A 14,045-nucleotide genomic window follows, 5' to 3' on the forward strand; every position below is an offset into this window, starting at 1 on the left:
CCAGGATTTGATCAGATGATCTGCTTTTGCTGGAACGCGATTTGAAGCAAGGAGGGGGTTGGGGAGAATGATAAGCCACAGTCAAGGAGCTCTATGCCCTCAGAGGATACAGGACTCTAAACCAATAGACAGGTAGCGTTCACGTGTCTAAGTAAGAAGGAAAGAAAGGAAAGAATCCAAAATCAAATACTGCCTGCTCCCAACATTTCATTACACTGGTTCTGCCCTCTTTTCTTTCTAAAGGTCAACTAGGAAGGCTATCAGATTATTGTTCCCTCAGGCAACAACAACAAGCATCACCTTACCAATGTTCTGTACTGCCCCTCAAGAGAAGGCCAGGTAGTAGAGAGGGCAGGCCGGCTTCCAGAAACACAGCATATAAAATTACCAATCGTACATAGTACCCCCCAGCTCTTTTCATTACTACCTAACCTCTCTTGAAGTTACATCTCCCTTCCTTTCCGGGCTCATCTGTCCCAGAGACCCAGCTCCACACAGTAAAAAGCACAGAAACCTGGTTGACACTGGATTTCCCTGTTCCAGAAGGGAAGGTCACGCTGTACGCACAGACCTAGCATGCTGCTGAGAAGCACAGGGAGAAGCCGCTTCTGCGGAAACCTTCCATCCCCACTGGGAAAAACAGTGAGTCACAGTCACACACAGAAGGGTACAACAGTGGCATCACATTAAATCATCTGGAATCCTTGGCAGTAGAAATATTAATTCAATGTTTTTATATCATTACTACATGGTTTTGTGTCTTTGACAGTGCCTGCTGATAATGGATGCTTACTCTAATTAAAAAGTGAACAGTATATAGGCAAATAGCAAACATTTGTATCTCAACACTAGTTCTATTATAAGGCTATTAAAATTAATTTAGCAATTCTTTAAAGCATCACAATGAGAAACTAAATACAAGACAAAGTTTCTTAAGGTCATTCCCTTGGAAACTTGATGTAAAGGTTTAGAATTATTAGACCAATCTTTAATCAAGTAGGTTAAAAAGGCATTCTTTTTACTGAGTTGGTTATTATTGAAGAACTCCAGCTAATATGATTTTCCCAAATATGCATAAGAGATTGTGTCACTCTATTCCAGTGTTAGGAGAGCTATCTCTTTGAATAAATGAAAATACACTCTTACAGCTTTAAACTCTTCCTTACACATTTTAATTTAAACAAATGTTTATAACCTTAGATTCATGAGAATTTCTTTGCAACGAATATTTGTTTAAAGTCGAAAATGGAAATACGGAATTACTGAATGATCAGCACTGATTTTTTTTTTTTTTTACCCAATACCTTTAATTCTCCATAGTTGGAGGGATAGAGGTGAAAAGTACATTCATTTTCCAAATTAAAAAAAAAACTCAGTACATACATTCTCCCATCTAATTCATAAGTAAGACTCCCACCCACTGGCACTGAAAACCTGTAATCCCACAAGCAAGAGCCATACCCGTGTGCATGCACTCATGTGAAAATATCACACACACTAAATTGCACTGAGGCCGTGACAACATGCAACTTAGTAATGTGCAATATCTCCACCAGAGCAAGCAGAATGGGAGCATCGGGGAAGAAGGATGTGATGCAAACATTCAGGACACGACATGCTCTAAAGGGACAAAAATGGTTTGGGGGTAGGGGATGCATGCCACTAACTGAAAAATTCATGAAACGAAAACCCAAATGAACACACAAACGTATTCAATTTAGAAGAACACTTATTCAGATCTGAGAATCCTGAGGTTCAACAATTCAACGAGACGGTGATCATCAAGTAGCCACATATTTCATAAGGCAAAGCTTCAAAAGCCAAGACACTGCCACTGCCTGGTCATGCAGTTAACTCCCAATTTCAATTCCACTTTTAACTTATTGATGGGTCATATAAAATGAGTTGAACGATTTCCACTTGACTGCAACACTGATGATGACTAATGATTGATCTTTATAAAATCTGAGATCACTGATAATTTGTAGACTGAAGTGCCCTCTGAGGACCGTATAATAACATTTTCATAAACACTTGTTTAATATTTTTCCTCTTAAAATCTTTGTCCGTGAAGAAACATATTCCATCTTGAACACAATCCTTTAGAATGAAAAATGTGACAAGAGCTCTTAAAACTAGAACTTACTATTATCTTACATATGTGAGAAGGTTCTACAGAGGCATCTCTTTAAAACCTGTACATTCCAGGTCTTGCATTTGACCCAGGAAAGAAAGAGACAATAAGCACGGAGACTGCTAAAAATCGTCTGGAGTTATAATCTTTAATTCACATAACTTGATATAGCCGTGGTTACACAAATGGGCCAGACAAATTAACTAGTCTGTACTGTAGTTTTCAATTTTGAGAGCCATTAAGATTACAGTTCTGGTACTGAGGGTTTAAACTTTTTCCTATATTAAAAACATGATAAAACATGGGGAGCCTGGGTGGCTCAGTCAGTTAAGTGGCCGACTTCGGCTCAGGTCATGATCTCGCGGTCCGTGAGTTCGAGCCCCATGTCGGGCTCTGTGCTGACAGCTCAGAGCCTGGAGCCTGTTTCAGATTCTGTGTCTCCCTCTCTCTGACCCTCCCCTGTTCATGCTCTTCTCTCCCTGTCTCAAAAATAAATAAAACATTAAAAAAAAAATTAAAAAATTAAAAAAAGACATGATAAAATAAATGGGTTTTGTACTAGTATGCTTTGGAACCAAGACATGGGCTACTGTTACAGTGCATACTTAGTCTGTACAATCCCAAGAAAATAAGGCAAATCTAATTTGTAAAAAGGCATTTATTTCTTATCTCTGTAGATGACCACACTCTTTCTAACCTCAAATGCCCTTGTGGGCCAAAGACCTGAATTTTTAGCCGCCAGCCTCATGTGACTATTTAAACAGTCTTACCAGTACCACAAAGTTAAGTCATCATCTTCTGCCTCAACCAGCTCCTCCTGGAAGAAGGCATTGTGGTATACCGGAAGGATATGTGCTTTCAATCAGCTGGACCGACATGCAAGTCACAGCTCCGCTTACCAACTCCAAGCAATGATGACATTAAAGTATTAAGTTTAAAACAAAGGAGTTGGCATATTTGTATGAAAACAAAAGTGACTCAATGCCAGACAGACAGAGGACAGTTGACCAGCGGTTCACTCTAAGAAAGCTGAACAAGAGAAAACTCAAGAACTGTGATTTAAAAACAGAAAAGCTTTTGTGAGAATAACAGTCAGTGCTAATAAAGATTACTTCAGGAAAATGAAGTATCAGCTTTCTTGAAGTTCTTAATGGGACAAGGTAGATATTTTTCTGTAAGGCTTGGCTTAAGTTACACTGACTGAAAGGATTCTGTCAGCCTTTGATAGGGTTGATTCACTAGTTTCATCCTACTGGGAAGATTGAAGGTTATTTTTCTTTCTGGTCGAGTTATTTACACAAACTTCTTTAAGCCAGACAGATGTCACTTAAACTAACGTGAATTTATTGCTAAGAGTTTTCAGCATTTTATTTACTCAATAAAGATGATAACCAATGGTCGTGCAGGCTTAAAAGGAATGCTAAAGCCAGCAAGTGACTTCCCCGAAGATAGCTTCACCCTGAAAACTGTTACAGTAGATGATGCACTCCCAAACTTGGAATCTTTACATAGATGGCCCCATGTGGATACCCAAGAGCACCAGAGAGGATAAGGGCATTTTTAAAATTCTACCTGATGGCTAACAAAGGAAGCAAGATATTGAAGACTTTACCCAGGCCTTGCTAGTAGGAAAAAGAAAGAAAACCCAGCAAACTTTCTAGGAAGAATATATTTCAAGAACATGTGTGTTATTTGAATGTAACTAAGGTTTTTCAGAGACCAAAATGGTATCCTCAACCAGTTATTAAATAAACACAATGAAGAAATAAGCCAAGATCAGTCAGAGAGAATTATCCAGTCAAATCAAGATTTCTGTGGAAGACTAGTTCAAAGCAATGCTATTTTTTATAATAATTTTTTCATGTTTTATTTTATTTATTCTTGAGAGAGAGAGAGAGTTAGCACACACAAGAGAGCAGAGGAGGGGCAGAGAGTGAGGGAGACAGGGAATCCCAACCAGACTCCACACTGTCAGTGCAGAGCCTGATGAAGGGCTCAAACTCAAACTGTGAGATCATGAGCTCAGCGGAGATCAAGAGTTGGATGCTTAACCGACCGACTGAGCCTCCCAGGTGCCCCCAAGCAATGCTATTTCTTAAAAATAAGTGGAAACATAAATGCCAACCAATGAACTATTCAAAATAAGTTTAAGAACACCTGGCTAACAACTTATTACAAAAAGAAACTCTAACAGATGATATGAGGATTTAATTTGGGTATAGCTATTCATAAGCAGTAAAAATGTAGTAGAACTCTAACAAGTCCCAAGCAATAAGAGGAAAGGGTAGGGAAGGAGCAGAGCTAGGTTTGAGCTGCAAAAGGCCTTTCCCTACCTGAAATGACAAAGAGGAAAAAGGAGGGCAGAAGCCAGTGACTTGGAAAGAGCGTATGAAGAAAAAAAAGTTGAGGAATCATCTCATTCAAAAGCCCAACCTGCAATACATGGACCCCAGAAGACATGGGAAGTTTCTGGCCAGAACCTGTGATGCACATCCAGCCCATGACTTAAAAATAACCAAAATCTTTGCATTTCCAGTTTCCAGGCTAACTTCACGCAAAGGGCACAGAGCCCAGCTGCAGAGGGAGAGAGGAAGAAATAGAAAGACCATTTATTCTTCTCCCGGGACAAAGCCGCAGTTCCTGAGCTCTAAGAGAAGGGGGAGGTGTATGCGTGGTACAAGAGGGGTTTCTCCCCAGCAAGCGACATGAGCTGCAGCGGGAGCAAGAGCCTGCACGGGGTGAGGGGGCTGTAGCTCACAGGGCTGACAGCAGGATACCGAAACTGAATTTTTCTTCTTATCGAAACTTGCGCTGCTCACATTATTCTCTCAAAAGGAAATTAAAAATTTTGAAAATACCAGGGTCCATCACTGGTTTTGCACTGATTATTAGAAAGGCTCAAGACTGAAAACAGGCTTCTCACAGAAAGCAGTGTCTAAAGGAAATAAGAATAGCATAAATCTTATCCCTACCTGATAGCTTCTTCCACAGACTGGCCAATAATATTAGAAGAAGGACCTGGCTGAGATAGTGGTGTCAGGCTTATCACCCACTTCACTGGCTTGTAGTACTCATCACTGGAACTTAATAGATAAAACAGTGTGGTCAGGAAAATTATCTGCAAAACAAAGGACAGTATCTCCTAAAAAATCACATTTGGAAACTACAGGAAGGAAACACAAATGGAACCAAGAAAACGCTTCACTGAAGAAGGAGAGGTAACATGCTCTTATCTACATGTACATACCAGAGATAGCACAAAATTGAGAAGGGCCGTCCCGCTGTAGAAGAGGATGGTCAGGAGGGTGGTGACTGTGGTGAAAAGCAGGCTCACGTTCCGGCTCATGACAATCCACAGAGACTCTAAGATCTGATGAAGAGGGAAAGCTGAACCATTAGAACTAATCCTGAGGAAAGAAGTTCCGACAGCTATCTACTCTGCTTTCAATACAAGAGCGTTAGTACCAGAAAGTGAAAAGACAAGGACGGAGTAGTATTTTATGGGGGGGAGGGGGGGAATACGTTATCATCTGAAAACACTTGAACGTTGAATAGTAAGGAAAATGGTTAAGAAAATCACAGTGATTCTAGCTCCAAATCATATCAGGTAGCCATTAAAGATATGTGTATCATAACACAGAAAAACATTTTATGACATAATTATAAATTGAAAACGGGGCATCTGGGTGGCTCAGCTGGTTAAGCTTCCCACTTTGGCTCAGGTCATGATCTCACAGTTCGTGGGTTTGAGCCCCACATTGGGCTCTGTGCTGATAGCTTGGAGCCTGGAGCCTGCTTTCAGATTCTGTGTTTCCTTCTCTCTCTCTGCCCTTCCCCCATTCATGCTCTGTCTCTCTCCCCAAAATAAACATTAAAAAATCATAATTAAAAAAAGTAAAACATAGGAAACAAAAATTTTATATATAGCATGATTTTAACTATGTAAAAATGATATGTGTAGAAAAAAACCTACAGGAGAATATGCCAGAATGCAACCTGTATAGGATCATTAGTGCAGACATGAACATTCTAGTATTTGTCTTATTAGCTGCCTCCCCTCTTGCCATCTCCAACTTAGATTCACCTACAAATACAAAAGTATCACTTTGATGATTTCACTAAAATCACAATAAATAGGATAGGGTCAAGGGCAGAGCTCTACAGCTGACTATCTTTCTTCAGATAGACGATGACCCTACTGAATTCCTTTGATCCATCACCTGTAAATTCACTAGAATCAGTTATTAAACGGTCACTAATATATGCTAAATGCTACTATAATACACGTTAAACACTACTAGAAGAAGATGTACAATATCTATGGCACACCTAGATGTTTTCATTTCCTATCTTCTCAGGAACTTAAATTCCCTCTTGACAATATCTGTCCCGTGAGAGAAGCAGTGCAGAGGATACCAACTTCATTTTAAGGATAGACAAACTGAAGCTCAGAGATGTTTTAAAACTTGCCCAAGGGCCTTGGAGCTAATAATTGGAACTAGAGCTGGGACCAGAACTCTAACGTCTGGTTTTATTTTGGTGTGCCCTTTCCAAAACAGCAGCTCTGTTTTTTGTCATATGTGCAAGTTACACCATCTGTTCTATGAAAGGCCTATCCATTCCTTTCCTATCTCAAATGTATCATTTATAAAGGCGTATTTTGTTGTCCCCGGCATTTCTTGCAAACCTCAGCTCAGTCTTCACAGGAGAGCCTTTGCAGGCTGGTTTCATTTACAATAACTCCTTACATAATATCTTCAAAATGCCTTGCAATGCCTACAAAAATATGCATGACTGACCATTTGACCTTGTGGGACAAAGAATGGATGAATAATACCACTGATTCCAAGAAACAAACCAACAATACCCTTATTTGTGATTTTTACATGCATTCTTTTGGGGGCTTCTGGCATTTTGGAATTTTTATTAAAAAAGTTTTTAAATAGTTTCTGGGTCACCCTGATAGGAAATACTCTGTGACAATTCTTAAGAAATTAACTGAAGACATTAATTGTAGACTGGTAGTCTCCAACAACAATCAAGTAACATTTCTGTGTACCCAAGGGGATTAGGAAGAAAGGTTCAGACCATGAGAGCTATCGGATATTACAAGAATATAGGCAGAAATAAAAAATCCGATCAAGGGTTGACTTCGACGCATTAAGATTTTTTTTCTGATGAGACAGGTAGTGACGTTAAAGAATGTGATTTTTTTTTATACTTTATAAGAAAATGTGTTGATATTTAGAGGATGTACAGAAAATCAGTGAACCAATAGTCTAAATGACCAGTGCATATTACAAAAGCATACAAGAGTAAAAGACCCATTTCTATTCAAGACAGATCAATGGACTTCCATGTAAGGCAGTACAAAAAAAGTTTATATTGATATGGTTTCAAATTCCACACTGCAATTAACATTTAAAAAGTACCATTTGTTGAGTTTTGGTGTAGTATCAAAGAATAGCCACAATTATCTGAAAAGGCTATTAAAAGACTCCCCTCTTTTCCAACTACATATCTGTATGAGGCTGGATTTTCCTCAGATACTTCGATCAAAACAATGTATTCCAATAGACTGAATGCAGAAGCAGGTATGAGAATCCAGACATTAAAGAGATTTGCAAAAAAGTAAAAGAAAGTCACTCTTCTCACTGAGCCATTTTTTGTTTTGGAAAATGGTTATTTTGCAGATGCAAAAAATGTGTTAATATATAATGTTATTTTTTGTGAACTGATAAATATTTTAAAGTTCTCAGGTTTAACTGCTAATACAATAATAATCCATAGAACCCACATGAACAAACAAAAACTCTGGAATCCTCAGACCAAGAAGTTTGACAACCACTGGACTAGAGAAAACAGATTATCAAACACATAAACTCTTAGAACTGAAGGACATGAATTTCTAGATTTAACTCCACACTGTGATAGCTGTATTAGGTGAGTGGGAAGAAGGGCAAGTGTGAGTGCAGGGATTGGGGGAGGAACCGAAAGAGCTGTAAGAAAACCCCACAGGTGATAGAAGAGAGCACTGAGGGACTTCAAAGTCACATCTTTATCTTCATCTTCCAAATTAGGAAGCCAAAAGATAATACCTAAAATTACAAAACCAAGAAAGACCAGTATAAATTTATTTTGGAAATTTAGAGATAAATACCAGAGAAAGCTAAAAGAATTGACAGCTGTTTCCAGAAAATGAGACTGAAGTGGAGAAGCACAAAGCAGGGCACTGTCATTTTTTTACTGAAAATCTTAAACTATTATTGACTCTCTGCTATGGTCATCTATTAATAGTTTGATAAAAATTAAAAAAAAAAATCTAGCATTGCGGGGCACCTGGATGGCTCAACCAGTACAGGGTGCAACTCTTGATCTCAGGGTTGAGTCTGAGCCCCACACTGGTTGTAGAGATTACTTAAAATCTTTAAAAAAAAAAAAAAAAATCTAGCATTGCAAACCTCAACTTTTGTTAAACTGATGAAAGTCACCAGTCCATTCACAAGAAAATCCTCTCATCTCTGTGAAAAGCCACATGCCAGGACACTTTATAAAACACAGTGTTGAACCAAGAGTGGTTGTTAAAACTTCAGCAATGCTGCAAGCTGTTCCTTGCTGCCTTCGACCGACCGTTAGGCAAACAAGGCAGAGGTGGGTGGTGCATGGTGGGAAAATGGGTGGTAAACAACAAGCTGAGCCTTTGAAGGACATCCAATCTCTCTAATGTAAGTGGAACCAGATTTCTATCTGCCAAAGACTTTGCGCACCAGAAAGGCCGATCTCTCTCTAGTGGTCCAGCAACATTCTAGTCAGCCTAAGGGACAGATACCTATCTCAGAATCTGAGAGCCCACAACACTTCACATATGCTTCCTGATTCAGCATTTCTCGGTTACTCTTCAACCACAGAGAAGGCACCAGGGGAGCTACTCCTGAGGCCTATGGTCTTTACACATCTTTCTAGTGCATTTATAACTCTCAAAGTGGCAAATGTTGTGGCATTAAAAACAAGGTAACTAAAGGCCTCTAAGTGTGCACAGAAAACTGGAAATTAGAATTTCTATTTTTATTTCTAAGTCCAGTTTAACTAAAAATTCTATTTCTTACCGAAAGAAATGTCTCAATGTTCTCATGAACAAAGGAAGCGATATCCTGCCAGTCCAGGATGTCTCCCAGCCAGCTATTCTGACGATTTATATGCATCTTGTGTCCTTTGTGCCTTCCAGAATGCGTTACATTCTATGGAATAAAACGGTTCAGACATGAAATCTCCAAAAGCATAAGAAGTATAAATACTCTATTTTGTTTTATGTCCACTTGAGCACTTGAGTACTCAAAGGTGAAAAACTCTGCATTATTTAAGAAATCAGCTAAGAACTCTACCTAAAGACCTAAAATATGAAATACATTTTTTCTTCTTCTTTAGATACCTTCTAGATACCACCTGTCAGCTGAGCTCAAGCACTTCCTTTTTAATACATTTATGAACAACCTTCATTTCTCAATACATATTGACTGTACACCAACACAACATTTACTTTCTTTTTTTCCTCTTTTGAGCCCCTCTACCTTTTGGGGGGTCCCCATTTTTGCTTTTTTCTTTCTTTCCTCATCCCACTCCCCTAATTATTAACCTTCCATACAAGATAAAGAAAGCAAGGGGGAGAGAGGAATATAAAGTACATTAAAAACTAAAACAACGTTACATGTCATTTATATCTCAACAAAATGGGGGAAAAATGAAAAAGAAACAAAAATGGGGAGAAAAATCTAACTCATCCATATGGAAGAGAAATACATTGACAAGAATGCAGGAATAATTAAATTTGAAAGAGATATGAATAAACAAAATGACTAGTGAGGTTAAAATTAGAAACATAAGTAGGTTCTTAACATTCTGTTTCTGTTCTGACACTTTTGCTAACATCGTAGTGATATATCAACCTTCATTATGCAATGAAGACATTAGGCGTTAGGAAAGAAAGCAACATACTTACCTACTTACAAACCTATGCTTCTAAAACACTGACTTCCCTGGGCCATACAATGAAGCTCAAAAGGGGTGAGGCATAGAAAAAAAGCTGTTTGTAAGCACAAGTCCCAGAGTCAGCAGAAAAAATAGATATAACCTTTCCAATTGACCAGTTCTTCAGCAGATTACTGCCTAGGGATTCCCCAATTGGTTCTAACCTCCAGTCTCTGAAACTCACAAAAACCAGCCGGCTTCCCTCAATTCATCCCAGGAGTGAAAACAGGTCACTATGCAACCAACTCAAACTTGAAATTGAGCTTTCCTCCCTTCTACCCCAAGTTAAAAGGATGATATATACATGCTCTTCTCCTTACCATCAACCCTGTCAAAATTTACCACCTTATCTCATTCTCTACCCCCTTCCCCACTGGAGAGTCATCTTCCGTAGCACAGCCCCTGAGGGTCCACAGGCCCTGCCAACGCAGTATACAGCATGGCCCCACACAACCAGCTGCTTTTCAAAACCATCGTTTTTAAATTTAGTGGTAAATGGTATTATTTTCCGCCAGAAATTCTGAAGAGTGTATCAGCACAAGTAGCAGGTAAGGGTGATTAAAAATATACATCTCCAAACTTCTGGATCTATTTTCCTTCCTCAAAGAGACAAGTTCTTAATGTCTAGAGCTCTACTATCTAAAACAGTAGCCACTATGTACATGTGGCTATCAGCACTTCAAATGTGGCTAGTCCAAAAACTGAGATGTGGTATTAGTACGAAATACATATGATTTCCAAGACTTATAGGAAAAAAAAAAAAAGGCTATAAAATATTGCATTAAGATTTTTCTTCCACTGCTTATATACTGAAACAATAATATATTGGGTATAGTGATGTAAGTGAAATATTTTTAGAATTAATTTCACCTGTTTTAGCTTTTTATTGTGGCCATTAAAAAATTAACATTATATCTGTGGTTTATGTTACATTTCAACTGTACAGAGATGAGATGCTGTTGAAAATAATGAACAGAGGAGGGGTGCCTGGGTGGCTCACACAGTGAGCATCTGACTTCGGGCTAAGGTCATGATCTCACAGTTTGGGAGTTCAAGCCCTCCATTGGGCTTGTTGCTGTCTGGGCAGAGCCTGCTTCGGATCCTCTGTCTCCCATCTCTGCCCCTCTCCCACTTGCTTGCTCTCTCAAAAATAAATAAAGTATTTTTTAAAAAGTAAAACAATGAACAGAGGATGGAATACAATACAACACAGTGACAGGCGGGTTCTGCCATGGAGATTAACCATCAACTCAAGCTGACTTTTAGTGACCTGAGGTTTAAGACCCTGTAGCTTCCAAATTTCAATAAATGACATCCAATGTTAATATCTATCTAGTCAATATGTATCTAGTCAATGAATCTGTAAAATAAAAGGACTTTATAAGTTTAAAATCGAAATCATCTAATAACTTACCTTTACAAACCAAGAATGATACAATCTGTCCCAAAGTTCTAGTACTTGCTTTTCAATTACAGCAGTATTGTTCACCTTATCTCCCAGAATTTTATGAAGCTGGAAGAAATAGATATAATCTGGTTTAATATCTCAGGCAACAATCCAGTAAAATTAATTCATGCTGGGTCTTTATATTTGTTCCAAATCAAACTAAAATGTTCCAGACTATTTAATTGCCTCTAGCCATCTTATAATCTTTCCTTAAACTCTGTACTCTTCAATATTCCCAGCAAATTTCCTTGCTTTTTTTTTGGCTTTTTGTTTTCCTCTATTTCTGGGTCTCTAAGAGAGCCACCTTAGGTTGTAAGAGAAAGGTACATGTGAAGCCATGATCACTGACTTAGCAAATCTTATCTGGCCAGAGACAAATATGTTGCATGTGGCCCAAGTGTTTATCCATTACACAGAAATCTCATGTTACATTTATCACTGGTGTAAGAATTACCACAGAACTTCAAGTAAAATTTTAGGATCTTAGCTATAAACACAAATATTTCCCATAGTTTGCTAAGAGGCATCAGGTCTCAGAGTTATGACTGATGATGAGACTGGCTTCAGGGTTTGTGGGAATCAAGTACAGTGAGACAAGATAACTTTGAGGAAAGTTATTCATTATAATACGCCACATTTTTGTTATTAAAACCATAACATAGGGGTGTGTGGGTGGCTCAGTTGGTTGAGCGTCCAACTCTCGACTTTGGTTCAGGTCATGATCTCAGGGTCATGAGATGGAGCCATGTATTGGGCTCCATGCTGAGTGTGGAGCCTGCTTAAGATTCTCTCTCCCCCCACCCCTGCCCCCCACCCCTGCTTGCACACTCTAAAAACAAACAATAGCATAATAGTAAAAACATTTTTTAAAAGCTAAACACTGATTTGTAGTCCCACTTCCTTACCACAAATGCTTCCATTATTCTATATCCTCTGCGACTTTTTGTGTTTATAAACATAATTTAGAATTTTTCATCACTTCATCACTTTCATCCTTACTTTTAATGGTTCCATATTAGTTTTGTTTTTTTTTTTTAAGATTTTATTTTTCAGTAATCTCTATGCCCAAGGTGGAGCACAAACTCACAACCCCAAGATCAAGAGTTGCACACTCTACCTTAAGTTCTGATATTAGTTTATCATTACCCAATCATAGGATATGGAGATGGTTCCCAATTTTTAATGTCACAAGTAACACTGCAATGAATGTCCTTATACACAACTTTTTTTTTCTTATTACTAATAGCATGATAAATGTATAGGAATCAAAGGAAATAGGCACTTTAATGGCTCTTGCTATGCACTGTCTTCCATAGGGAGTATACCAATTAACATTTTCCAACATTGTATGAATAAACCAGTTTTCCCAAAGCCTTATGGATTGATAAACTTTTAGATAATTTAATAGCTGTGAAATTGTAACCAAATACTTTTCTTCTTCAGGTACGATAGTGACCACTTTTCTGTGTTGGTTTTCAATGAGTATTTTCTTTTGTGTGGCCTACCCACACCTTTTGCTTACTTGATGCTGTCCTTACAGATATCTGAACCAGTTTTTAGACTTATTTGGTACAAACATATCTGCCCAATGTTTTTCTCTATACTTTATTCATAAACCAAACACAAATTAGTAAATATAATAGAAGCCATTATCTTCATATAGCATTTTACAACTTACAAATGGTTTTCACCTACATTACGTGATCATTAAAACAACCCCAAGGGTTAGGTCAGAAAAAGGTCTTTAACACCTTTGTTCTTTCAAGATGAGAAAACAGATTTAGAAAGAACCTACGACAGGCCCAAGTCAGGCAGCTAACTGGTAGAGGCAGGATTAAAAACTCTCTAGTACTCTTTCAACCACAGCATATATAACCTATGAACAAAAAACACCTAACACAGCAAATTGTCCAAAATAACTAAAAGCCACAATTAGCCCTGGTCTTTTTTTAATTACTTTAAATTTGTCTTTTGGGTATCATGACTGCCAGATACTCACAGACTGCCTAGTACCAGTTCTTTCTGTCCCTCTACTCTCAGTTTCTGAGACACCACCCCCCCCCTTTAACCAGAAGAGCCCCCACTCTAGGCTGTCCGCATAGCAGCATTCACCACAATAAAACACTATCGCAAACTGGCATCCACTTCAGCACAGCTCAACAGTAAACAAGTCTACAATCACCAAAGCACAGCTATTATTGGTGGTGTCTGAGATGCTCTTTGCAGACGAAAGACAGTGAAGCACTAAGAGCCGTCAGAATGCCATTTGAATGCTGGGTAACTTAAGGTGAATAACCTCATCTATAAAATGGGGATGGTAAGTCAGTGGGCAGTTCTCTGTTCTCACTTTGCTTGGAATCTTAACAGCCATTTGCCACAGGCTGACCAAGTCTTTCTGGAAACATCTTCTCTCAGCCTCTAAGATAAACACAGGCTGTT

General features: G+C 38.5%; 1 protein-coding gene across 2 annotated transcripts in view; it reads right to left on the bottom strand.

Moving 5' to 3' along the window:
* Positions 1–14,045, bottom strand: part of TMEM245 (transmembrane protein 245) — a 98,332-nt gene that overhangs the window by 27,535 nt on the left and 56,752 nt on the right. For both annotated transcript variants that reach the window (XM_047067450.1, XM_047067449.1), the window contains exons 10-13: positions 11,574–11,672; positions 9,241–9,372; positions 5,382–5,504; positions 5,107–5,252 (exon numbers count right to left, since the gene is read on the bottom strand). In XM_047067450.1, coding sequence (XP_046923406.1) covers positions 5,107–5,252; positions 5,382–5,504; positions 9,241–9,372; positions 11,574–11,672 — 500 coding nt within the window. The remainder of the gene's footprint in view (positions 1–5,106; positions 5,253–5,381; positions 5,505–9,240; positions 9,373–11,573; positions 11,673–14,045) is intronic.

The sequence above is a fragment of the Lynx rufus genome, unplaced genomic scaffold (genome assembly GCF_022079265.1).
Source record: "Lynx rufus isolate CCGP_SWC_20201006 ecotype Redwood Valley unplaced genomic scaffold, mLynRuf1.p SCAF_10, whole genome shotgun sequence".
Classification (NCBI taxonomy): Eukaryota; Metazoa; Chordata; class Mammalia; order Carnivora; family Felidae; genus Lynx; species Lynx rufus.